Consider the following 27,587-nt stretch of genomic DNA (forward strand, 5'->3'; position numbering starts at 1 on the left):
GGGGGAATGGCCCTAGCCCTCCGATCCAACAGGTCCCAGACGTGCTCAATGGGATTGAGATCCGAGCTCTTCGCTGGCCATGGCAGAACACTGACATTCCTGTCTTGCAGGAAATCACGCACAGAACGATCAGTATGGCTGGTGGCATTGTCATGCTGGAGGGTCATGTCAGGAGGAGCCTGCAGGAAGAGTACCACATGAGGGAGGAGGATGTCTTCCCCGTAACGCACAGCGTTGAGATCGCCTGCAATGACAACAAGCTCAGTCGATGATGCTGTGACACACCGCCCCAGACCATGACGGACCCTCCACCTCCAAATCGATCCTGCTCCAGAGCACAGGCCTCGGTGTAACGCTCATTCCTCGTTATAACACGAATCTGACCATCACCCCTGGTGAGACAAAACCGCGATACACACACGTATACAGACAGTCTACATACTGGCAACAAACAAATTATTCAAAAAGCAACACATTCAGTCGCCATCAATGTCGCTCTCTTAACCTGCTCACCTGGTCACTCACCACTAGACAATGTGCAAATGAGTCTCCAACGTCCCCCTGAAATACCATGTTGTTCGCATTGTTATCAACCTATTAATTACAAATTCACAAATCCATTGTCAATTCTGAAACGGGAGACCTTTACCTATGCGTTGACACAGATAGGGTCCCAGCCTTTGTTTGACTCAGATGATGACTTCCATGTTATCTGCCTTTGAAAATGTCACCCGCTTTGCCTCATTGCCCTACTCCTTGCTGTGTGAACCCCCCACCTGTGACTTCATCCCTCTTTTTCAGAGAGAGAGAGATGGAGAAATATGAGGGGAGAAGCAAGTCATGGGAGAATAATCAGAGCAGCTGTGGTTACAGAATCAGCGCTGAAAAGGTGTGAAGTGGTATAGGAGAAGAGTTTAAGTTCTACTTGAAAGTAAGTTCTATATAATAATAAAAATATGTATTTTATTTTGTGCTTTTCATTACAAGCTGAATCTCAAAGTCACTTTGAAAACAAAATGTAACCAGAAACTATTTAACAAAACAAAGGTAGGGATCTGTCAGTATGTTGGCGATGGTCAACTTTAGATGATAGGCAGTTCAGAAAGGTAGTATCTTGAGAGGAGGGAGCATAGATGTAGAGATATCTGACAGACAGGCCATGGAACACCTCAACGGGCACCTCGTCGTCGTCCACAGTCACAGCTCCTCCTCCGTCGGTAGGCTGGATCTTCCACTACTGAAATGTAGCACATATGTACATTTGTAGTATACTGTATGTACTAAACTGGGTATTTGTGTTTGAGAAAACATGTTCTTGATACTGACATTTTGACACAGTGGCATCACACTTCTGAACTGTGTCATCATACCCAACATTCCTACTGTAACTCTGTAGAAGATTTGATCAAGTTTAAATATGTATTTTTAAGGTGTTTTGACACTTTATTCAGATAGTGAGGAAATAGACCAGAGGGAGAAACAGTAGGAAGGGTGGACACAGGTATTGAACCCTGGTCTCCGGATGGGATTTGTGTGTAACATGTGTTAGGGAGTGTTACCACTACACCGTGGCTCTGCACATTAACACTTGCTTTGAGCAGAAATGTCTGGTGATCAAGTGAGTTTGAGGTGGGTGATGACCACAAAAAAGGTGTAGGTGAGGATTCAAATGAAACGTGGGTTTGACATCCAGAAAATGACTTTTTCCTGTAATCAGATTACAAACTACTCTGACATCATCGTCGCGTTTGAGCAGTATTGGCTAATTATGCCACCTTTGGTCAGTGCTTTGTCTCCATAAAGGTCTCTGGGTCTATCTCTCTCTCCTATCTATGACTGTCCTGGTTGGGAGGGTGTGCATGTGCAAGTTCCATGTCTACCTCGTATGGCTGAGGACCCCTTTATAAACCAATACCAGGTCATTGGGGAAGTCACACAACACTCGCGACCACAGAGAGACAGAGAAAAACACCTGCTCCAAACAGCCCAGTCTACCATTGAAGAATCTATTCTCTCTCCTCCTTTTTTGCTCACTCATTCATTTACCTCCTGGGACATGATGTGGAAACCACTGGTATTAGCTGTGTGTTTGTTAGTGGCTGGGGTGCAGGGGATGGAGCGCCCCACGTATGGAGTGAAGCTATGTGGCCGGGAGTTCATCCGGGCGGTCATCTTCACCTGTGGAGGATCTCGCTGGAGACGGTCACTTGGGAGTGCAGGTGAGGCATGCCGGCTAGACAAGCCTTTTATTGGGTCATTGTGTTTCTAAATTGTGCACATTTTGATTCTAGCCAAGCAGTAATGCAGCTGATTCAATATATCAGTGATTTATGGTTTGTTGAGTAAAGGGAAAGGCTTTTTTTGCACCACTGGCTTTGTCCATTGGAATGTATTAAATCCGCCCAGTCGATTACGTCCACCCAGTCGATTACATTTTTTTCATTTAAATGTATTGTGCATTGGTCCAAACACATCAAGACAGTAGTGAAGAGGGCTCGACAAAGCCTATTCCCTCTCAGGAGACTGAAAGTATTTGACATGGGTCCTCAGATCCTCAAAAAGTGCTACAGCTGCCCCATCGAGAGCATCCTACTGGTTGCATCACTGCCTGGTATGGCAACTGCTCGGCCTCCGACCACAAGGCACTGCAGAGGGTAGTGTGTACGACACAGTACATCACTGGGGTCAAACTTCCTGCCATCCGAGACCTCTATACCAGGCGGTGTCAGAGGAAGGCTCAAAAATGTCTCAAAGACTCCAGCCACCCTAGTCATAGACTGTTCTTTCTGCTACCGAGTGTCAGTCGGTACCGGAGCACCAAGTCTAGGTCCAAAAGGCTTCTAAGCAGCTTCTACCTCCAAGCCATAAGCCTCCTGAACAGCTAATCAAAGGGCTACCCGGACTTTTTGCATTGCCCCCCCTTTTTACGCTACTGCTACTCACATTGACTCTGTACCGGTACCCCCTGTATATAGCCTCGCTAGGGTTATTTTACTGCTGCTCTTTAATTACTTGTTACTTTTATTACATTTTTTTTACTTATCTATTTTGTACTTGTATTTGGCACTTTACAAATAACATTTTATTTGAAATAGAAACACAGTAATCTTTGACTTTTGAATGTATAAATTGAGCAGCACTGAGAGTCAATATCACATTTCAACACTCCTACTATAAACTGCATTTCAGGAGACTTCCCTCAGGACCCTTTCAGCTCCCATGACGAGGACTCGTCTGAAGGCTGGAACTCAGACTCCCAGGTCCCAGAGGGTCCCTTCCAGCATGTCCAGGAGGGTGGGGTGTTCATCAGCAGGCCAGCCCGCTCCCTCATCTCAGAGGAGATACTGGAGGCTCTCCGTATGTCAGACCGAAAGGGCCGTGATGTGGTGGTGGGCCTGTCCAACGCCTGCTGCAAGTGGGGCTGCAGCAAGGGAGACATCAGCTCCCTTTGCTGAGAATCCACCCCATTCTCTATCCTCCCATGCACACACATAGCCCTACACATACCTGGTATTTTCTCATATCTCTCTCTCTCTCGGTTTTTCTAACTGCTCTCCAGAGTGTTTCCGAGTTAAAGTATCATGTTAACTGTGCAGGGAGAATATAACCTTATTCTCCATATAAACCCAGTCGGTATTAGATTGAACGTCATGACCCTACCTGCCTGTAAAACAACTTGTGTTTACCTAGGTTTCCACATTGGCTCACAGCAAAAACGTTATCTTTTTCAAATGCAATTTTCTTATTGTCTGCTTGTTTTAGTCAATTACAAAACTCCATTTACGAAAAGTACAACATATCTAAAGATGACTTTTCAATATTGCTTCTCCATAGCGTTCTCACTACTTAGAAAAACGTAATATTGTAGGGCTTCCCTTATTATGCCCTTTTCCATGACAATGCTAGCAGCAACTTGAGTTACTGACCGGAACATTAAGCTAGCCAAGACCAACAACACAAACAATCTGACTATCCAGCTACTGACTATCCAGCTACTATCCAACGGACAGTATGAGCTAAACAAGTTAAATGTGTTAAATGTTTTCCACACACATACCTACGTATAGCCTACTTGGACACCGCGTCCCCACATTTCCCACACCGAATAGCCTGAAGCCACAGGGCTCTTCTCCCAGGCTCTATTTCCCAACGTGGGACCATTGCGAACCATTGGTCGGAATTTCAGCGGGTTTTCCCCAATTTATGGGCGTGGTCTAGGGGAATTCCTTATTATTATGTCATTACCGACTGGGACTGAATACCGATATCTTCCTGTCTCTATACGTGTGGAATTTGGCTACCTGTGATGAAATGTGGTTTCCAGACCACTTTCTCCATTGCTGTTTTTGGATCCTTCCTACTTTTTGTCTCACTGTCGTCATTCACATGTCCCTTATTTTTATTTTTAAATCTGTCAAATCTGTTTAATTTTGGATTATGAACCTGTTATAAAGGTTTTAATAAAGATTTGATTTGCTTAACATTCTGACTCTTGGTATGTTTTCCCACCAGCCACAGATACGGCCAATGCCAGAATCATGACATAGGAAAACATAGAGCCATAGGACATAATGGAGTTGGCCTATGACATGTGTAAAGGAACTTTTAAATCTACTGCACAAAAATATTGCGTTTTGAATAAAATGACTTATTCAAATGGAGAACAATCCCACAGGAATAACACACAATTGACCCCTCAAAAGAGCCCATAAGGGAACTGAACAAAACGGATCCAATCTGGAAGTGGCAGTGGCCTACATAAATTACAGCATAATTTAGTCTGTTGTTGTTCTTCTACTATTTATTATGTTACCAATACTATTTTCATGTTAAAATTCAATTCTGATTACAATTACTATCTCTCATCTTTTCACTAAATGCAATCTATTAGCTTCCAAAATGTAAGTAGGTATAAGGTATATATCTATCTGTCTGATAACACCTTCTGATTGAATGGCTCCGCCTGCACTTTGAAAAACCCACAGTGCATTAAGTGAATGTTGGAAAAAGATATTGGTTCCCTTCTAAACATAGAAATGTGAATGCAGAACGGATTCGGCCACAAAATAGGTGAAGTGAACTGACAAAAGAGTTTCTCATACAAAGGAAAGCGCAGTGTGAAAACAAAGAAAACTGAGATATTTAGCTTTTTTTTACCCCAGAGTTCACTTTAAAGAGGACTGAAATCAGTTATTTTAAAGAGGACTGACTATATGTGAAAACACCATTATAATGTAGGGTTAAAATTGATGCAATAGAGGATCCCTGCCAAAGGCAATTTAGGCGGGTCATAGTAGGCGGGACATAGACAGATCACAGAGCTTTTTAGAAATGTGTCCATACCTCTTCCGGGCTCATTACACTCCGCTTTGCGGATCATAGACAAGTTGGATGTGTGAGAAATAGTTAGGTCTCCACACACATCCAATCTAGTTTCTGCCGTATTGCTTTCACCTATTCAGCCTGATCATTTCGGTGAAAGGGAGTGAGCGAGGAGGCAAAGGAGGAAGCATCGCTTTGGAATGAAATACGGTCAGTGTGTCTCGAAAAGCTCCCATACTTCTGCGCACGTAAACATCGCAAACATTTATTCAATGTACAATAGAATGCTGGCGAAAGATGGAAGTTCCGTTATTTTGAAGTCTTTCTTCACGACTAGGTAATAGCTCTTATTTTTCGAACCACTTATTTTTCAACTTAACTTACAGTTTGCCGAAATCTTATAGATCATTAGGCCTACCAGTATAACATTTTTAGACTTTAAATGATACAAGACTTTGAATGTTCACTCTCATCTCTATTCTTATGGCTATGGCAAGTTAATTTGCATCATAACATGACAACAATGGTTAATAGAAACCAGATGCTTTTATCATCCTGTGCTTTTGGCTTAAAAACATGTATGTAGGCTACACAATACACAGAGTGGCAGATATGTCAGTGGCGAAGACAGTGACAGATACGTTACCAATGATGTATATAATAAACCCTGGATTGCTGATTGTTACGTATTGGCCACTGAGTGAAGCCACTCAATGGTAGGAACATCAATCAATAGGAATGAATGAAATTCTACAGTATTTCCATTAAATGTTTCAAGGACGAAATTACATGTAATTTGTGTAATTTTTGTTGTTGTAGTGGGTCAGTAACATTAGTAATCTAAAAATTGTACTTTAAGGAAAACATTTGTATATATTTCAAATGTTTATGTTAAGCACACATAATATCATTTTAAAGTATGTATTATTTTACTAGGCAAGTCAGTTAACAACAAATTCCTATTTTCAATGACGGCCTACCGGGGAACAGTAGGTTAACTGCCTTGTTTAGGGGCAGAACAACAGATTTTTCCCTTGTCAGCTAAGGAGTCTATAATAGAATACATGTGGCAAAAACGAATGTTGACATTAATACATACATTTTTATGGCTTCCAAAGTATTTTTTACAACAGTAAGGGAGGGAGTGCCAAGCTGGAGGCACATTGGCTTCAACATATCGCCCCCTAGCAGTCATCTAGTGTATATATAAATCATTGGCTGTAACACTGAAAAGGTTTGCAAGTTACTGTGTGAACAACACCTATCACCAAAGATCAGTCTTGTTTTACTCCAATGTTTGTAAACAATGTACATGTAAACAAACCCTGTCTAGCCTCAAAGCATGGTTAAAACTGTAATGTTGATATCATGCATGGTCAGTCCTTGCATCCATAGCCCTGTCTATGAATTTGAGAGTGGTTACATTTCTCCAGGCCCATCCCTCATCTTTTTACCAAAACAGAGGCGGTTGACCACTTTGTTATTGTTTCAATTAAGGACTAAAGGCCCAGTGCAGTTATGCTCCTGTGTTTTAAGTATATTTCCACACTATGAGGTTGGAATAATACTGTGAAATTGGGAAAATTATGATAATGCCATTTTAGTGCCATTTTAGCTGTTTGAAAAGGCCACCTGACATTTCAGTCTGTTTTGGTGGGATGGAGATTTGGCCTGCCTGGTGACATCACCTGGCGTTAAATGAGTTAATAGACCAATAAGAAAGAGAGTTTCAAACCTCTCTGCCAATAAAAGCTAGTTTTCAGTTTTCCATTCCCTACTCAGATCACTCCCAGACAGTCCTAGCAAAATTCTTGCTTTGTAAATCGCTCTTTGCTAAGAAGCTATGCTGCTGTTGTTGATCGTTTTAATTTAAAACAATCACAGTATGGTACTTTTTATTTGTTACCCAGAAATTATTTGATTTTGATATTAAATCTGGCTGCATTGGACCTTTACGGATGTGTGTGTGTGTGTGTGTGTGTGTAAAAGTTTTGTCTGTGCGTGTGTGTCCGCATCTGTGCGTGTGAGAATTCTGAAACATTCATACACCTGCCATTCACCACTCATTTGGTGTGTGTGTGTTTTCCATAGGTGCTTATAGGATAGTGGTGTGAGTAATGGCATGGCCCAGAGTCCCATGCCTCCTGCTGATCCTGCTGCTCCTACTACACACCTGCTTACCTCAACCAGGTGAGTCCTTCACACTGGACTGATCCCAGATCTTTTTCCTGGTAAAGTCATGTGACCAGGAAATTCTCCTTGTGACTATTTATAATCTCTATTTAACACACCCTCAGATCCACCATTCACTGATCAGCTCTGGGGTTTCTTCAAATAATTCAGATGGACTAAACCGTAATGCTGATCTATATGTTTGATCTGATTGTCTGTCTATGTTATTAGTTCATTCTTATTATTAAACACTGGCCCGTATCTTTTATACTGTTTTTCACACTGTGTATTCATGTACTGTATTCTTCACATATCTCATTTTAATATATCTACTACTGTACATTGCATTTTTGTTGTACTGTTTAAACATACTGTGTATTTACAGTGCATTTGGAAAGTATTCAGACCCCTTGACATTTTCTACATTTTTGTTAAGTTACAGCCTTATTCTAAAATGTATTCAATTAGTTTTTTCCCTCATTAATCTACACACAATACCCCATAAAAATATCAGAACTGAAATATAACATTTACATAAGTATTCAGACCCTTTACTCAGTACTTTGTTGAAGGACCTTTGAAAGTGATTAGAGCCTTGACTTTTCTTGGGTATGACGCTACAAGCGTGGCACCTGTATTTGGGGAGTTTCTCCCATTCTTCTCTGCAGATCCTCTCAAGCTCTGTCAGGTTGGATGGGGAGCGTTGCTGCACAGCTATTTTCAGGTCTCTCCAGAGATGTTCGATCGGGTTCAAGTCCGGGCTCTGGCTGGGCCACTCAAGGACATTCATAGACTTGTCCCGAAGCAACTCCTGCGTTGTCTTGGCTGTGTGCTTAGGGTCATTGTCCTGTTGGAAGGTGAACCTTTGCCCCAGTTTGAGGTCCCGTGTGCTCTGGAGCAGGTTTTTCATCAAGGATATTTCTGTACTTTGTTCTATTCATCTTTCCCTCGATCCTGACTAGTCTTCCAGTCCCTGCCGCTGAAAAACATCTCGACAGCATGATGCTGCCACCACCATGCTTCACAGTAGGGATGGTGCCAGGTTTCCTCCAGACGCTTGGCATTCAGGCCAAATAATTAAATCTTAGTTTCATCAGATCGGAGAATCCAGTTTCTTATGGTCTGAGAGTCCTTTAGGTGCCTTTTGGCAAACTCCAAGAGAGCTGTCATGTGCCTTTTACTGAGGAGTGACTTCCGTCTGGCCACTCTACCATAAAGGCCTGATTGGTGGAGTGCTGCAGAGACGGTTGTCCTCCTGGAAGTTTCTCCCATCTTCACAGAAGAACTCTGGAGCTCTGTCAGAGTGACCATCGGATTCTTGGTCACCTCCCTGACCAAGGCCCTTCTCCCCTGATTGCTCAGTTTGGCCGGGCTGCCAGCTCTAGGAAGTGTCTTGGTGGTTCCAAACTTCTTCCATTTAAGAATGATGGAGGCCACTGTGTTCTTGGGGACCTTCAATGCTGCAGAAATGTGTTGGTACCCTTCCCCAGATCTGTGCTTCGACACAGTCGGAGCTCTAAGGACAATTCCTTAACCTTATGGCTTGGTTTTTGCTCTGACATGCAATGTAACACAAGCATTTCTCTGCACCCGCTATAACATCTGCTAGACTTTATGCATCCCCATTTCCTTAATTTTATTCAACACAACCTTCCATAGAGATCATATCAGTATCAGTCTTAATTAATGCGTAGGGGACCAAGAGGTAAATGGTTCCTAATCACCACCCTGTTAGTCATATCACATATGCTATGGACCTTGTGTTGTGTTCATTATAGTAGGCAATGGTAAACTTTTTGAAATGGAAAACGTTTATGAGTGTTTCTTATTGGACAAGTCCAGGTAGTTCCTCCCTGTTTCAGACGTTTTTCGTCTGTTTGCTGCCTAATGAACACAACCCTTGGTGTGTGGTTATGATTTTATGTTTCATACTGATACTAGAAGAGGAGAGGAACTCTGCGAGAGGAAGGGTGTCACCACCTCGCAAGATCTCTGTCTTGTTATCATTTCCTGTTTGGGCTTCATGTTCCTTGAAACGCTCTCATTGTGTGCTTGTGGTTTCAACGTTGTGTGTGTGTGAGGGGGGGTCTAGGGTAAAGAGGATGCCAATAACAACAGAAGGAACGCTAAACTGGCACAGTTCCTTTAAAGGTGAATGTCATCTGGATTTTATTTCTCTCTTTCTCTCTCACTATCTGTTTATGTGAAACCACCACGCATGTCTCCAACTCAATCATCAAGTTTGCAGACACCACAACAGTGGTAGGCCTGATTACCAACAACGACGAGACAGCCTACAGGGAGGAGGTGAGGGCCCTGGTGGAGTGGTGCCAGGAAAATAACCTCTCCCTCAATGTCAACAAAACAAAGGATAGCGGAGAGAGCACGCCCCCATCCACATTGACAGGGTTGCAGTGGAGAGGATCAAAAGCTTCAAGTTCCCCAGCGTGCAAATCATTTAGGACCTGAAATGGTCAACAACGCCTCTTCAACCTCAGGAGGCTGAAGAAATTCAGCTTGGCCCCTAAGACCCTCACAAACTTCTGCAGATGCACCACCTAAGTGTTCTGTATCACCGCCTGGTACGGCAACTGCACCACCCTCAACCGCAGTGCTCTCCAGAGGGTGGTGCAGTTAGCCCAACACATCACATCAACACATCATGCCCTCCAGGACATCTATAGCACCGGTGTCACAGGAAGGCTAAGAAGCTCATCAAGGACCTCAGTCACCGAAACATGGCCTGTTCACCTCTCTACCATTTAGAAGGCGGAGACAGTACAGGCACATCAAAGCCTGGACCGAGAGACTGATAAACAGCTTCTCCAGGCCATCTCGAACTGTTAAACAGTCATCACTAGCCGGCCTCCTCCCAGTTCCCTGCCCTAAACCTTAGACACTGTCACTAGCCGGCTACCACCTGGTACTCTACCCTGCACCTTAGAAACTGCTGCCCTATGTACATAGAGTCATTGAACACTGGCCACTTTAATAATGTTATTATTATTTTTTTTTAATTACCCCTTTTTCTCCCCAGTTGGTAGTTACAGTCTTGTCCCATCGCTGCAACGTCCGTACGGACTCGGGAGAGGCGAAGGTCGAGAGCCATGCGTCCTCTGAAACACAAACCTGCCAAGCCACACTGCTTCTTGACACACTGCTCTATTATCCTGGAAGCCAGCCGCACCAATGTGTCAGAGGAAACACAGTACAACAGGCGACCGTGTCAGCGTGCATGCGCCCGGCCCACCACAGGAGTCTCTAGAGCGCGATTGGACAATGGCATCTCGGCCGGCCAAACCCTCCCCTAACCCGGACGACGCTGGAGCAATTGTTCACCGTCACGGCCAGCTGCGACACAGCACGGGATCGAACCTGGATCTGTTTATGACGCCTCAAGCACGGCAGTGCCTTAGACCGCTGCGACACTCGGGAGGCCACTGTAATAATGTTTACCCACTTTATATTTATATACTGTATTCTAGTCATGGCTCATCCTATATAACTATTCCTTCCAGTTCTCTACTGACAATGACTGGAATGAATTGCAAAAATCACTGAATGGCATATATCTCCCTCACTAACTTTAAGCAGCAGCTGTCAGAGCAGCTCACAGATCACTGCACCTGTACATAACCCATCTGTAAATAGCCCATCCTACCTAACTACCTCATCCCCATACTGTTATTTATTTTTTTGCTCCTTTGCACCCCACTTACAGATTCATATTCTGCACATCTATCACTCCAGTGTTTAATTGCTAAATTGTAATTATTTCGCCACTATGGCCTATTTATTGCCTTACCTCCCTTATCTTACCTCATTTGCACACACTGTATATAGACTTTTTTCTCTATTGTGTTATTGACTGTATGTTTGTTTATTCCATGTATAACTCTGTGTTTGTGTCGGACTGCTTTACTTTATCTTGGCCAGGTCGCAGTTGTAAATGAGAACTTGTTCTCAACTGGCCTACCTGGTTAAATAAAGGTGTTCTCAACTGGCCTACCTGGTTAAATAAAGGTGTTCTCAACTGGCCTACCTGGTTAAATAAAGGTGTTCTCAACTGGCCTACCTGGTTAAATAAAGGTGTTCTCAACTGGCCTACCTGGTTAAATAAAGGTGTTCTCAACTAGCCTACCTGGTTAAATAAAGGTGTTCTCAACTAGCCTACCTGGTTAAATAAAGGTGTTCTCAACTGGCCTACCTGGTTAAATAAAGGTGAAATAAATAAAAAATACAAAACTACTGCTGTACAGACCTTTTCTATTTACATACTGTACATACTGTCTATTCACACCATCACATTCATATATATATTATTTATACTCCGGACTCTGACATTGCTCGTTCTGATATGTCTACATTTTTTAGCTTTTGGATTATGTGTGTATTATTATTGTACTGCTAGATATTGTTGCATTGTTGGAGATAGAAACTTAAGAATTTTGCTGCATCTGTGATAACATCTGCAAAACTGTGTACATGACAAATAAACTTTGATTGGATTTGTCTCTTTTTGCCTGTCTCTTTTTCTCTATCACTTGAAATTCACTTCTACCTCCCTCCTCATTGTCTCCCTCACTCTCTGCAGGCCCTCCATCTCCTCCCTCCGCTCCCCAGTGTCACATTCCCTATACGGAGGGACGACAGGCAGATATCCACTGTTTCTGGGATCCAGGACAGAACCCACAGATCCCCACCTCCTACAGCCTGCACTGGAATTCTACAGAGGGGTAAAGACATGTCTACTATAGCCTGTATACATCCCATCTTAATACAGTATATACAGGACATCTATAATCATATTCACATATGACCCAGACATAGGCTATCATAACTATCATATACTGTTCCTACACAGATGCAAGAATAGCTGTTTATTCGCTGTGTTTGGAAACCCGCGGTGACTCGTGGTGTTTAGAAACCGATGGGTTAATGCTGCGTTTGTAACCAAGCAGGAAGTGGGAATTTACCACCAAAATGTTAGAAAGAGGACTCTATATGGATAAAACCCATTTGGCATGGACATTGTCATCAAAGGATTCACCCTTTTAAAGTAGTCAACTGGGTGGGACTTCCTATGGGTGAAGGAAGGATCACATGATTCCATCCAGGTCATCAGGAGGGATCAGCCAATGAATTATACTCATGAGTAAACATTCCATAACTGTAGGTGGTAGTAAATCACCATCCTTGGCTTTATACCTGTTAAAACAACACACTCTAGGTGGCAGTATGCACCCTTTCAGTTTGTTTGCCAACTCATAGAAGTAGTAGAAGAAGAAAAGTGACTTATTCAAACTGGAGATGGCTCAATGGTTCTGCCCGTGCCAGGGCCCGGCTTATGTGCCTTTATTTGACAAAGAGGCCACGGACAGAAATACGTATCAATCTCAGATAAAGCATTCAAGCAAGCGAATACAGAGAATGATAGAGATATTATCTTTATATATGTCCCATTATGGCATCTGTGAGCGCTCGACCCGGTACTGGTACCCCGTGTATATAGCCAAGTTGTTGTTACTCATTTTGTATTTATTATCACTTTTATTATCACGTGTCATTACTTTTCTAAGCCCTCATTGGCAATGTCCATGCCAAAAACTGGTTTAATGCATCAAGATTCCTATATCTAACCCTATGGTGGTAAATTCCCACTTTCCAATTGGTTACAAATGAAGCATAAGAGGCAGACTCTTATGCTGCGTTCATAACCAAGTGGGAAGTGGGAATTTTGCTTTATTTTCTGCTGTGGTGGGGTAATGTGCATTCACAATGCTAAGCTGCAACTAGGGCTGGCATAATTACTGTATAACCGTGTAATCGACAGTTAACTGTCATAACCATGTTAACTGTCATAACCATAACCACATTTATCTTTGATGTTAATATTGCCAATGCATATATTTTCATGTAAATCTATGTTACATCAACCAGAGGAATTTCAAAGAGATACAACCCTCCTTGGAATCACATCAAAAACAATTGCATATTCTTTTGGGGTTATTGGAATTTTAAACTTATCAAGAAATTCCCCATATGAGAGTAGATATTCATCCTCATTCAGTAACTGACCAACCAAAATAATTTTATTCTCAAACCAGTTACGAAAAAAGAGACGTATTTTTAAATCATATAACTTTGTTGTTCCATATAAAGTATGTGTTTGTGTTTATGCGCTAACATCCAAGCTAAAATTCCCTGCTCATGGAATTTGGCCAACTTTACTGGGATTTTATCAACATCAAAATTACATCGAAGCAAAAAATTCTAAACCACCAACAGAGTCAAATAAATACTTAGGGAAGACATTCCAAATACTGTTCTGGTTCTAAACATACTTCAGAATCCAATTTATTTTTAAAGTATTATTTAGAGTATTGAAATCTAAAACCTCAAGACCTCCTTGTTCTTGGGTATTAGTGAGAATATATTTCCGTAGATAGTGAGGCTTGTTCCTCCCCCAAAAAATATAAAGAATCTTATCTAAGTCCTTTACAATTTTAGGGGGTAAGTCAAGTGATAACGAGACATAAACCGATCTGGATAACCCTTCAGCTTTGGACAATAAAACCTGGGACGGTGTGTCACAGTATCATCGTACTGAGCTTGTTGTCATTGCAGGCAATCTCAACGCTGTGCGTTACAGGGAAGACATCCTCCTCCCTCATGTGGTACCCTTCCTTCATCCTGACATGACCCTCCAGCATGACAATGCCACCAGCCATACTGATCGTTCTGTGCGTGATTTCCTGCAAGACAGGAATGTCAGTGTTCTGCCATGGCCAGCGAAGAGCCTGGATCTCAATCCCATTGAGCACGCCTGGGACCTGTTGGATCGGAGGGTGAGGGCTAGGGCCATTCCCCCCAGAAATGTATGGGAACTTGCAGGTTCCTTGGTGGAAGAGTGGGGTAACATCTCACAGCAAGAACAGTCCATGAGGAGGAGATGCACTGCAGTACTTAATGCAGCTGGTGACCACACCAGATACTGACTGTTACTTTTGATTTTGACCCCCCCTTTGTTCAGGGACACATATTCCATTTCTGTTAGTCACATGTCTGTGGAACTTGTTCAGTTTAAGTCTCAGTTGTTGAATCTTGTTATGTTCATACAAATATTTACACATGTTAAATTTGCTGAATATTTCGTACATTTGCTCTGGCCATCTTCTCCGTTTTCAGAGCGCTCTCATCTCAGTGTGCCTAGAGCGCAGAATAACTGACCAATTTACGAACGCCCTACAGCATTGAATATTGCCGGTGTAATTAAGCGTGATTAAAGTGTTGCCAGCAACACAGTTACAGTCACCAATGCTTTGGATAACATGGAAAAAATGGTCAGTGAGGTGTTCTCTCATTTTTGTCTGGAAGTAGCTCGCAAGCTAGCTAACTTTATCCAGTTAGCTTGGGTACTTGACTGCCATTGTGAGGCCAGAAGGCTCGGATCACCAACTCCTCCGCCAGAGCGTCCAGTGTGTGCTCGGAATGCTTGGAGAGCGAAATGCTCTGAATTTACGAACTGACAATCTGACAACACTTTGAATTTACAAACGCCCAGGGCGCGCTCTCTTGCTCTCCAGAGTGAATTTACGAACACACCCCTAGCTTTACACTCACAATGTCCGCCAGTCCACCCATTATGTCATCATTGACTTGATGGGAACGCCCGTTATATTCATTATATTTCTATGGCAGCGCATGTAGTCAGGAGCAGCGGAGAGTAGAAAATGTGTGTCTTTTGCTATGTGAACAGTTGTTACGGTGACCTCAGTCATTTAACTGGCCAATAACCGTCATCCAAAATTCCATGACTGTCACAGCCCTACCCGCAGCCCTCTGGCATGCTCGGTGTGTTGGAGCTAGGTCTGTGTTGTAAGACTGTATGTCTGCACAGTGCTGTCAGATGTGGTGTTTGAGTGGTGTGTATTTATGTGTCCTGCAACTTCCTTTTCAGCATTAGCAGCGTGGTGGAGGGCACCAATGTGAGTGGTGTGATCCCTCGTGAACTTTACACCAGTTACAGTGACCTGACTGTGTTGGTCAAAGCTGCGAACCAGCATGGCTCTGCCACGTCTACAATGGCTGCCTTCAACACTGGAGATATCAGTGAGTCAGTCAGGGATGACTCTTCTCTGTACATTCCCTATTTATTCAGAGGGACAGACATGACACTTTCAGTTTCTGTCTCTCTCCAGCTGTCTTACTGACTCTCTTTTGTGCTCTTTCTCTCCCCCCACCCTCTCTCTATCTCCCCCACCCTCCCCCACCCTCTCTCTATCTCCCCCACCCTCTCTCTATCTCCCCCTCCCTCTCTCTATCTCCCCCACCCTCTCCCTATCTCCCCCACCCTCTCTCTATCTCCCCCACCCTCTCTCTATCTCCCCCACCCTCTCTCTATCTCCCCCACCCTCTCTCTATCTCCTGCTCTCTCTCTTGCTCTCTTTCTTTCACTCTCCCACTCTGTCCTCTCTTCCCTATCCATTCCTCTACCAGAAAAGCCACCCACCCCTGAAATCACTCACCATTGCCCTCAGCCTCTGGAGATCTACTGGATTGTGCAGTGTGAGGATCAAGGCAGCTCTGACCAACATTGTGAGGTCCAGTATCGCCCCCAGGACCAGCAGGGCTGGACTCAGGTGAGTGAGCTGAGCATGGCTGGGGTTTTGTTCATTTCCCCAAGTGTGCACTTTTTCACTTCCATTCATGGATTTAAAGTAAAATGACCGGTATAAGAAATATTTTGGAAACTCCCTCCCGCCCAAACCTACACCAATGCACTTCAGGACAGAAGACAGGGTATTTTGGGAGCGGTCGAAATGTACCCAATGATGTTTTTTCAATTTCAGTCGGGGAGGGTTTAGTATTTTTTTATTTAATCCAGGGGAGGGTCATGTAATTTGTAATCAATTAAATGTCATATTGAGAATGAGTTGCTTATTATATCTCGATGTGTGCTCGATGCTGCCCCTCATCCCTGATTCTCTGCTGGGCGCGCAATATCAAGTGCAACTAGTGTGGTCTCAATCAAATGATCCATAGCCTATGCTGTAGGTCTAAGCTATACGAAGAGCATGCTTGGAGAAGCACAGGGCGAAGTTATATTTCTAAGAAAATGTACTATTTTTCCTGAGTTTATCTGCTGCTGGGATGGTGTATATAAAACTAGCCTACACTGCATTACTAGGCCTACTGATGTCCTGTTTGAGAGGGAGAGGGCAGGAGGACTGCTATACTGCTAGAATTGATTCTAATAAAAACAATATGTTTCGTTGCCCATAATGAAGGTATTTATAGAGTTATTGACCTCCCAATAAGCCATATTCAAGTAATTTACACAGATTATTTGGGACCAATTAGGTTATGAAAATGTGGAAAAAAATACTTTGAATTAAAAAATAAATTAACTAAAAATGTCTTATTAGGCTATGCAGTCATTCTACACTGCCTTTGAATTCACTTTTACAACCACGAGTTTGGCCAGTCTTGTTGGTTTGAGGATCATGCGATGAGCTATCCATGGCTAGTTTGTTCATTTAGCCTAGCAGTGGTCTTCTATTCCCATGCCCTAATCACAGTCAACACACATCTATTTTGGAACAACAATATCATGGAATAAAATAGAATCTATTAGAAAATTATAGTTTACCAAATGAAGAAAAGTTACTAGTGCATATAGGAACAGCGGGGACTGTGAAGCAACACAAACATGGGCACAGACACATGCTCCCACACGATAACATACGCACTATACATACACATGGATTTAGTACTGTAGATGTGGTGGAGTAGGGACCTGAAGGCACAGTGTGTTTGAGATCCGTGAATGTATTGGAATGTTTTTAAGCTTGTATAAACTGCCTTAATTTTGCTGGACCCCAGGAAGTTAGTATGCTTCCTCTTTGGCAGCAGCTAATGGGATCCATATTAAATACAAATAGGCCTACCTGATGATATGTGGTTAAAACAATGCTGTGTTAAAAAAATGAATGGCCTTTTCTGTACTTCATTGATGATCAGGTATTCCGGTTGTAACTGGTTCTGTTGCGTTCAATTTTTGCAGTTGATAGACAACTTTGGCTACTTTGCCATGTAATGCTTACAAAACTAAGAACAGTTTCTAAAACTGCATATCTAAGGCTCTGGTCTGACCTAGGAGTGAGGGTAAATGATAATCATGTTCTCCGCTATCCACTTTGTTGTAATTATTATTTTGGGTATAGGGGAGGGTCACTTGTTTATTTTTTCAAATATTCAGTCCCTTAGATGTAGGGAATGAAACATTGAAATACCATTGTCTCTCGATTATCTGTGGGAATTTCGTACTGGGAATGTTGTCCTTCTGAGTTAGGGATGGGTAACTTTTTGAGGCTCGAGGGCCGCATGCACAGATTCTTTTGGGACCAATTTATTTGTCAAAATCTATTTGCGTGCAGAAAAGGCCAGCTATTTCAAAATAATAAGCTCCATTATAATTGTACTTTCTTTAAGCTATTAAATGTGCAATGTAGCCTGGAGTTGCTTTTTAATCCAAAATAATCCCTCATCCCCCCCCATCCCTGTTCTTTTGTCTGTCATTCTTTCATGTCCTGCTCAGGAAGAGGACATCCTACGCAGCTTCCTCCTCCTGACTCCACGGCCCTACACTGTTTATGAGTTCCAGGTCCGCTGTGCCTGTGAGGGCCCTCAGGCCCTGATGAGTGACTGGAGCTCAGTCTACAAAGCATGGAGTTCTGAGTCAGGTCTGTCAGTGGGTGCTGATGGGTAATGTAATCCTGTGGTCTCCACAGCTTGAAAATATTTGTTCACTTATTCTGTGGTGATAGATGATTAAACTATTTCTCTCTCGTTCTCAGCGCCTGTGAAAGCATTGGATGTGTGGAGTGACTGTGGAGTCACCTCTGAGCTTTCTCAATGTGCCCTTATGTGGAAGGTATGTTAACACAACATCCCATCATAATAGGTCATATATATATATATTATATATGTTCACACACTACCATTCAAAAGTTTGTTGTCACTTAGAAATGTCCTTGTTTGTAATCAATCCTGTGTGAAGCTGGTGTAGAGGAGTCAGGCGCAGGACAGCAGATATGAGTAATAAAACGTAAGTTACTCAAAAAGTATTACAAATAAAAAGCAATAATGCTGGCCAACAATAACGAACCGTATACAAGAAACAATCACTCTGTAATAGCGTGTGTGTAGGTGGCAGGGAAGTCAGGCGCAGGAGAATCCAACTTAGTATAAATGGAGTCGTTTAGTAGACTTAACAAAACTCCATAACCAAAAATACAAGATAAATAAAAGTGGGTACAAGAACCCGTCGTGCGCCAATACATAATACACAAACACACAAACAAACAATCTCTGACAAGGACATGAGGGGAAACAGAGGGTTAAATACACAACATATAATGAATGGGATTGGAACCCGGTGTGCAGGAAGACAAGACAAAACTTTAAACCATTAAAAATGGTTTAATGATGGCTTGAAGGTTGGTGACGTCGACCGCCGAACGCCACCCGAACAAGGAGAGGGACCGACTTCGGCGGAAGTCGTGACACACGCACAAAAACCTTTGGGAAAACATAGGGTTAAATAATGAACATGTCATTTGGGAATTGGAACCAGGTGTGTAAAACAAATGGAAAATGTAACGCCGACCGCCGAACGAACAAGGAGAGGGACTTCGGTGGAAGTCGTGACAGTAGCCTCCGCCGACACCGACCTCGGGGACGACCCGGAGGGTGAGGCGCAGGGCGATCCGGATGGAGACGGTGGAACTCCTGTAGCAATGAAGGGTCCAAGACGTCCTCCACCGGCACCCAGCATCTCTCCTCCGGACCGTACCCCTCCCACTCCACGAGGTACTGAAAGCCTCTCGCCCGACGCCTCGAGTCCAGGATGGCTCGAACAGCATACCTCGATGCCCAGACTCCTGGAGTGGACCAGCCACCACCGGCCTGAGGAGAGACACATGGAACGAGAGATTAATATGGTAACCTGGTGCTTTGCCTGAGAGGCAGGAGACGAGGGTGGACATGCTCTCATGTCCCGAAGGAGCCAGGTGGACGGTCGCCAGGTAGAGTTCCAGCTGTAGTAGGAACCCCTGGCATCCGGCAGCCGTCCCATCATACTCCCTCGGGAGCGCGAGCCGAATCCCGCTTGGACCGGGTGAAGGAGGGCTGGACAGAGGCCCAGTATCAGCAACCATCACTCCTGTGTTCCAATGGCACGTTGTGTTAGCTAATCCAAGTTTATCATTTTAAAATGCTAATTGATCATTAGAAAACCCTTTTGAAATTATGTTAGCACAGCTGAAATGTTTTCTGATTAAAGAAGCAATAAAACTGGCCTTCTTTAGACTAGTTGAGTATCTGGAGCATGTTGGCTCAAAATGGCCAGAAACAAAGTACTTTCTTCTGAAACTCATCAGTCCATTCTTGTTCTGAGAAATGAAGGCTGTTCCATGCGAGAAATTGCCAAGAAACTGAAGATCAAGTACAACGTTGTGTACTACTCCTTTCACAGAACAGCTCAAACTGTCTCTGATGGTTGCTGATAATGGGCCTTTGTACGCCTATGTAGATATTTAATAAAACATCTGCCGTTTCCAGCTACAATAGTCATTTACAACATTAACAATGTCTACACTGTATTTCTGATCAATTTGATGTTATTTTAATGGACAATTTTTTAAATTTTCTTTCAGAAACAAGGTAATTTCTAAGTGACCCCAAACTTTTGAACGGTAGTGTGTGTTTATGTGGTGTGTGTGTGTGTGTGTGTGTGTGTGTGTGTGTGTGTGTGTGTGTGTGTGTGTGTGTTTGTGTGTGTGTGTGTGTGTATATGTATATATCTCTCAAACTGTACCATATATTCCGGTTAGGCAAGTGATTGATGTTTCAAAAGATTCTGCATTTTCTAATCATAAGAACTTATCCAGAGCGTCTTACAGGAACAATTAGGGTTAAGTGCCTTGCTCAAGGGCACATCAACAGACTTTTCACTGAGTCGTCTCTGGGATTCAAACCAGCAACATTTCGGTTACTTGCCCAATGCTCTCAACCACTAGGCTACCTGCCTCCCCAAAACACCCCCTTCCCTATAGCCTGCTATAACTAATACCCCTGTCTGGTATCTATCCTCAGGAGATGCCCACCTGGTTGGCTCAGGGGAAGGTGCTGGGGTACGTGGTAACATTATCATACAGTAACGGGACAGTGGCGGTTGTGAACGTGCCCATGTCAAAGCCTGGTGGCCTTTGTGTCTGTCAAGAGAAGAGATGCCGCTTCACACCCTCTCTGTGGGGTGTATCAGGGGTGGATGTGTCCGTCTACAATTCCCAGGGTGCCAGCAAACCTGCTCCCCTAGCTCTACCCACATCAGGTAAGGGAAACCACCATTAAGTTTCTGGATGACACAACAGTGGCCTGATCACCGACAACAACGAGATAGCCTATGAGGAGGAGGTTAGAGACCTGGCCGTGTGGTGTCAGGACAACAACCTTTCCCTCAACGTGATCAAGACAAATGAGATGATTGTGGACTAAAGGAAAAAGAGGACCAAGCACGCCCCCATTCTCATCGACGGGGGTGCAGTGGAGCAGGTTGAGAGCTTCAAGTTCCTTGGTGTCCACATCACCAACAAACTAACATGGTCCAAGCACACCAAGACAGTCGTGGAGAGGGAATGACAAAAACCTATTCCCCAGGAGACTGAAAAGATTTGGAAATGGTCCTCAGATCCTCAAAAGGTTCTACAGCTGCCCCATCGAGAGCATCCTGACTGGTTGCATCACTGCCTGGTATGGCAACTGCTCGGCCTCCGACAGCAAGGCACTACAGAGGGTAGTGCGTATGGCCCAGTTCATCACTGGGGCTAAGCTGCCTGCCATCCAGGACCTCTATTCCAGGAGGTGTCAGAGGGAGGTCCTAAAAATGGTCAAAGACTCCAGCCATCATAGTCATAGACTGTTTTCTCTGCTACCACACGGCAAGTGGTACCGGAGCACCAAGTCTAGGTCCAAGAGGCATCTAAACAGCTTCTAACGCCAAGCCATAAGCCTCCTGAACATCTTAATTAAATGGCTTCAGACTTTTCACATCACCCCCCCTCTCTTTTCTGCTGCTCTATGCATAGTCACTTTAATAACTATTACCTCAATTACCTCGACTAACTTGTGCCCCCCACATTGACTCTGCACCAGTACTCCCTGTATATGGTCTCGCTATTGTCATTTTACTGCTGCTCTTTAATTATTTGTAACTTTTATTTCTTATTGTTATTTTTTTAAACTGCATTGTTGGTTAGGGTTTGTCAGTAAGCATTTCACTGTAAGGTCTACCTACACCTGTTGGTTAAGGGCTTGTCAGTAAGCATTTCACTGTAAGGTCTACCTACACCTGTTGTATTCGGCGCATGTGAGAAATACAATTTTATTTGATTTGAATGGTGTGTGTGAGTGTGATAATAGTGTAGGTTTGTATGTTTCTCTTTCACTTAGGTCTACAGGTGCCAGAGCTATCCTTCACTGTGAACCAGGATATATTGAGCCTCAATGTGTCCTGGTCCCTGCCACCCCAGCCCATTGAAAACATGCATGAGTATGTGGTGCAGTACAAGCAGGTGGGACTTCCTCCGACACAGGGCTTTGATTGGATTATAGTGCACCAAAATCATACGTCAGTCATTTTAAGAGGTTTGTGTGGCTTAAACTGATCTATGATACCATTTCTTTCTGAACATATTTATTGATATTTTGTAATGGTTCAAAGTGGTTTCAAGATGACAGCATCGCTTTTGTCCACCTACAGGTGATTTTGAGAACCACACTGCCTACAATGTGTCATTGTTTGCAGTGTTCATCAACAGTAGCTGCCTGCTTGCATCTGCAATCTCGTATTCTCTTCATGGACGTAAGTATATTAGAGCATGGAAATACAAGTCTTTATAATGTACTTGCCAGTATGTAATCAGTGCAATAAGTGCACATGACCGATTTTCAGTGGAGTTAACTAACTTGAAATATCACGTCTTTACCTAATGTTAATTTGTCCGGCCTTTTAACTCACTGTAAAATGTTTTATTTATTGTTTATTTTTCTGCTACTTTTGACTATTCCTCTACCCATTTCACCTCCATTTCCTCCTCTCTCAATCACTCCTCAGTCCCACCCAAAGTGACTGAGTTCAAGGTTCAGCACATCTCTGACTCTCATGTGACTTTGTCCTGGCAACACATCTCCCTGACCCAGAGTAAGGGGCTCATACTGTGCTATCAGCTGGTATTAAACAACGTTACAGGTAAACAACACAAAGACAGTGGATAAACTGGGATACATATTTTGTTGCTACAATGCTATATTGTTATAATAAAAGTGCAGTCTCCACTGCCCGTTGTGTACGTTAGCATAAACTACAGCATTACATTGTAGTAGCTTAAATAGTATTAAATATTTTTGCCTGTTCCCAGATCTGTTTGTTCTGTCTTGCCAACTCCTATTGTCATTATTGGCTCCAGAGTGGCGCAGCGGTCTAAGACACTGCATCTCAGTGCAAGAGGCATCCTTGGTTCGATTTCAGGCTGTATCACATCTGTCTGTGATTGGGAGTCCAATAGGGCGGCGCACAATTGGCCCAGCGTCGTCCGGGTTTGGCCGGTGTAGGCCGTCATTGTAAATAAGAATTTGTTCTTAACTGATTTGCCTAGTTAAATAAACACAGCACAAACAAATCTGGGACCAGACTGTCCACAGGCTACCGTGCTGCACACTCTCGTTCCCACACATCAGTGGCCTTGCTCCCAATCATTAAACCTTTCCTTCATCTGCAGTGTACAACGTGAGTAGGGACCAGAACAGCCTCCATCTGTTAGGACTTACATCTGGTCACCACCAGGTTTGGATCAGGGCTGAGACTAAGGCTGGACTGGGACCCAGTGAAACCATCAACTTCTCTACTGAGAACAGCCATGGTATTCTACCACTATGCCATGTAGTAATTTGATAATGATGACAAGAAGCGTATAGCTGTTATAGGTTCTCTAACAACCGTGATGAGATGTATTAAGTGTTTATGTACCTAACTGGTGACACTGAGGTCATGTATAACGCTAATTATTATTTATTATTAAACAAACTAGAAATATTATTATAGGTTGTGTATAATACTGTATATGACATCACCTTTAAAACAGAAAGGGTCCTGAAGTTCCTTAGAAAATAATAACAGTGTAATATTGAATGCATGCTTTGTTTGAAATAGACCTTTGTGCTACAGTATGTGATTATGAACATGGAATGCGGTCTAATTGGTCATTTTGCCTTCTGACCTCCCCCATCTCTCTCCCTTTGTTGTCACAGGTTTCCTCAAATATCTGGTGCCAGGAATAATAGCAGCGATGTTGCTATTGATCATCATAATGTGAGAAACTGGATTCCCATACTTCAACCCAAATAGCCTGATTCTGATTATTTTCTCATTGTTTTGAACCATGGCCATGTTCATTAGGGCACACTGATGCAAAACATTTTAAAAGGCTTTGCAACGTTTCGTGCCGACTGAACACATACAGGGTGTGGTGCTCTCTCATGTCTCCTTCCTCTCTCTCTCTGAAAGTTCACCCATGCCAGAAATAGGTTTACAAAAGGGGAAACACTTGAGGAAGTGGAAATGAGAACGGGCAGTTGAGTTGGGCTTTCAACTGTGCCCTCCAAAACAATGGTCTTGATCAAAAACATAAAACAAACAATATGTTATACCCCTTTCAACTAAAACAATGGATCAAATATTTCTACCACTTTTAGGGTGATATACAAATGGACATGTCAATTGAAGGAACACAACTCTTTTGGTGTGCAGTATGTGAATGATACTGTTGTGTATTTTCTGTAGTGTACAAATGAAGACTTGTGCGAAAGTGCCTGACCCCAGCAACAGCAAACTGCTCCAACAGATGAAGTTGCAGGTGAGTGCAGGGCAGACCATCACTATGTGGCTGTGACTGACTAATCTAGTATCAGTGAGTCTGATAGTAGTTAGTCTTATAGTATTCTAGTTAGTGGTGGACAGAGCCCCAGGGAGAGGCCCAGAGTTCATCATGTCTTCCTGCCTGGTTTTTCTTCAGCCATTTAGGTCAAGGGAACACACTACCTATAGATATGGATGGTATCTTATTTGTAATGTTCCAGTAAGAACCTGTTGTAAAATAAAGAATGTGCGTACTACATGAACCTAAATGTTGATTATACCACATACAGTAGCAGGGGCTGAATTGGGCCAGTAATATACCATTCCCTTGAGTAATATTATCACCAGTCAGAGGCATAACATACAACCATAGAGGAATAAATGAATGTTTCTGACTCCCTGCCTGTCGTTGCTCCAGTTTAACAGCTCCTTGACGGCGATCTTCTCTCCTCTGGAGTCTAACCCAAAGATCTCTGAGCTGGAGGTGGTGGAAAACCCTTTCTGGGATGCCAATGCCTGTCCTAGGAAAAGGTCCAGCCCTGATGGACAGACAGAGGGGGTGGTGGGAGAGGAGCGCACCCACATAAGGACTGATGAAGAGGCGGAAAAGGAGGAGGATGCTGACGAGGGTTACAGTAAAATTATTGATACTGACGAGGAGGAGAGGGATGGGGGAGAGTCCGGGAGCTTGTTGGAGGACGATCAGACTGTTTCGGACTATGAGAAGCATTTCATGCCTGTGGTTGTATGACCCTACTGTCTGTCTGGTGTGGTGCTACCGATCAACTCTTTTGGTGTGTGTATGTTCTCCTCATTGCAACGACAAGACAGCCATTGTTCAGTCGGAACCCCAAGGGCCAAACAGGTCAATTGTGGGCTATTGTGCTTGTTGATCTAGATGCAGATCACTGATTCGTTGGAAAGGGTTGAAATACGCCACTCGTCTTGTTTTCAAGAAAAGGAAAAGGGATGTAGTTGACCGTTTGTGTTCCATGCTCCAACTACAAGGAATGTTGTTTAGGAACAGTAAACCTTTTTATACAGCAAATGTATACCTGTGTGAAAAACCACGTTGCCTATGGTGTACACTGTCATGACGTGGCCCTCTTTAGATATAGCAAGCACCAACTCTCTCACACCGCCTCTCTCTTCCCCCTACACCCAGGCTCTTTTATCTCAGGTTTATCTCAGACTCCCCCTCCCCCCCGGCCATGCAGTATAGAGAGAGGGTTCACAGTAGAACAAAGGAACTTCTTCTACCTCACAGAACTTGAGAACTGAACAATATCCATGTTTTGGAGAATGTGTAAACGGTCGGTGGAGAATCCAGCTACGACCGGTCCATTTTGTCTAATGTTGTGACCTCATGAGAGACAATACAGCTACATTACCATAACTCTGTTTAAACAAGAGTCTCTGTTATGAGATTTGCATCTAATTATTGTATAAAATGAATGAGTAAAGATTAAACTATTTGTGAAATTATGTAATGTGATTTTATACTGTTTAATGAAAGAGAATCCAATTCCCTTTAAAATGTAACTAAGTCATTGGCCCGCCACATGAGCACAGACATTGATCTGGCTTCATGGGACAGCCCTTTTCTGCTGTTCCGAATATAAACCCCACCTGGAGAAGCCCACTGCAGACCATGCGTACCTCGATTACCGAGAGGGCTAAGGTTTGAGTAGAGACCATGCATTCCTCGATTGTTGAATTCCTAATCAAACCACGTGGAGCATTGGCTACACTGGTGGAAATGGTTCAACTCTGAGACTATTGATACCGACAGAATAAGAGCAAATCTTTGATACTAATTACTAGTTTGCAGCTAGAATTTATGTCGACTGAATGCGAAGACAACTGCCAAAACATTTATTCTATAAGAACATTTCTGAATGGGACTCTGAAGTATCCATTCTAACCACAAAAGACTCCAGGGATGCAAAGAGAAGTTCGGATAAACTTTCCAACAGAAAGACAGACGATTCCAACAGAGATCATGACGACACACTGAACATAAATATATATATTGATTGCAATTATTCCCGAATGAGTGGGCGTTCATGTGCAAAGAATTAGCATTCCAATTATTATAATTATCAACTTTGTAGTGTCTTTTGTCTTTCGTGCCCTTCTCAGTCCCTTTGTCTACCAAGCCACGATACCGGTTTAGCCCACTAGGGCACATCCCTTATCGTTTCCTTGTAACCGTATCTACTGTTTGTTTGTTATGCATGTCTGTGATTATTTAGTTAGTAACTTAATTATTAAGACAATTGATGTATGGATGATTCATAGTGAAGACTGGGTTCGTGCAGATAACCAACCATTTACAATGTTTGGAATGAGACTAACGTGAGATAAATAATAATTCATTAATTAGAAGACTAATTGACCAGATATTGAAAATATCTGAAAAGTTATATTAGGAAAATGATAACTTTGTAATCTGAAGATTTTCCTTGGTGCCCCGGCTTCCTAGTTAATTACATTTACATGATTAGTTAATCACATAATAATAATTACAGAGAATTGATTTGATAAAATAACAGTCTTCAATTTAATGATGCCAAAGACACAACAACACAATGTCTACATTGTTCAGTTTGAACTACAACTGTCAATCATGTCTGCTCATTAGGTCAGATGAAATGCTATTTCAGAATAGCATAGTTTAACTTTTTTATACAAAACTGTTTTTGAAAGTTAATTGCTGTTATTTATTTTTGTTATTTTTATACCTAGCTAAATAATAACTATGTCCCTTTTGAGACGCCTTAAAAAAAATGAAACTGGCCTCTCACCATGGTCAACTTGAAGTTCCCTTACTTGGACAAACGTCTATGGAAAGTGAATGGAGAAGATATTGAAGCCTGAGCCTTGCACCGATGTTCAGGATAAGGATGAATTTGATCCAGTCGGACTGACGTTTTTGGAGAAAGTGGACCTGTTTTTACCGGACCCATATGTGGTTTCAGGATGGGTGGGAAACAGGTTTGGAAAGTATCCGTTGTCATACTTGAGTAAAAGTGCAGATACTTTCATAGAAAATGACTCAAGTAGATGTGAAAGTCACCCAGTAAAATACTACTTGAGTAAAAGTATTTGGTTT

At 42.9% G+C, this 27,587-nt stretch overlaps 2 protein-coding genes across 15 annotated transcripts; both read left to right on the forward strand.

The window, feature by feature from the left end:
• The first annotated feature begins 799 nt into the window (after window positions 1-799).
• Window positions 800-25,957, forward strand: LOC110537852 (interleukin-6 receptor subunit beta). Of its 12 annotated transcripts, none has more exons than XM_090197244.1 (16): window positions 5,305-5,532; window positions 7,414-7,512; window positions 12,089-12,230; window positions 14,122-14,342; window positions 15,455-15,606; window positions 15,994-16,136; window positions 18,095-18,239; window positions 18,354-18,430; window positions 20,653-20,890; window positions 22,009-22,203; window positions 22,319-22,420; window positions 22,673-22,807; window positions 23,337-23,477; window positions 23,866-23,926; window positions 24,398-24,470; window positions 24,891-25,957. In XM_090197244.1, exons 4-16 carry the CDS (start codon window positions 14,206-14,208, stop codon window positions 25,221-25,223), a joined length of 1,932 nt encoding a protein of 643 aa, XP_090053370.1. In that variant the 5' UTR covers window positions 5,305-5,532; window positions 7,414-7,512; window positions 12,089-12,230; window positions 14,122-14,205; the 3' UTR covers window positions 25,224-25,957. The 12 variants fall into 12 exon arrangements, with proteins under 12 accessions (XP_090053366.1, XP_090053364.1, XP_090053365.1 ...); XM_090197242.1 differs by having other exon boundaries at window positions 5,340-5,659; XM_090197240.1 differs by lacking the exons at window positions 5,305-5,532; window positions 14,122-14,342 and adding an exon at window positions 800-931.
• Window positions 802-3,670, forward strand: rln3a (relaxin-3a). Of its 3 annotated transcripts, none has more exons than XM_090194304.1 (3): window positions 802-931; window positions 2,082-2,219; window positions 3,190-3,589. In XM_090194304.1, exons 2-3 carry the CDS (start codon window positions 2,114-2,116, stop codon window positions 3,453-3,455), a joined length of 372 nt encoding a protein of 123 aa, XP_090050430.1. In that variant the 5' UTR covers window positions 802-931; window positions 2,082-2,113; the 3' UTR covers window positions 3,456-3,589.
• Window positions 25,958-27,587: the final 1,630 nt, after the last annotated feature.

The sequence above is a fragment of the Oncorhynchus mykiss genome, chromosome 13, assembly GCF_057628025.1.
Source record: "Oncorhynchus mykiss isolate SJ-2025 chromosome 13, ASM5762802v1, whole genome shotgun sequence".
Taxonomy (NCBI): Eukaryota; Metazoa; Chordata; class Actinopteri; order Salmoniformes; family Salmonidae; genus Oncorhynchus; species Oncorhynchus mykiss.

Coding starts and splice junctions, on each gene's coding strand:
- LOC110537852 (XM_090197237.1), top strand. CDS start 9,279: ATGGTAAACTTTTTGAAATGGAAAACGTTTATGAGTGTTTCTTATTGG. Junction 22,421..22,672: donor CTCGTATTCTCTTCATGGAC/GTAAGTATATTA, acceptor ATCACTCCTCAG/TCCCACCCAAAGTGACTGAG. Junction 24,471..24,890: donor TCCAACAGATGAAGTTGCAG/GTGAGTGCAGGG, acceptor TCGTTGCTCCAG/TTTAACAGCTCCTTGACGGC.
- rln3a (XM_090194303.1), top strand. Junction 2,220..3,189: donor ACGGTCACTTGGGAGTGCAG/GTGAGGCATGCC, acceptor ACTGCATTTCAG/GAGACTTCCCTCAGGACCCT.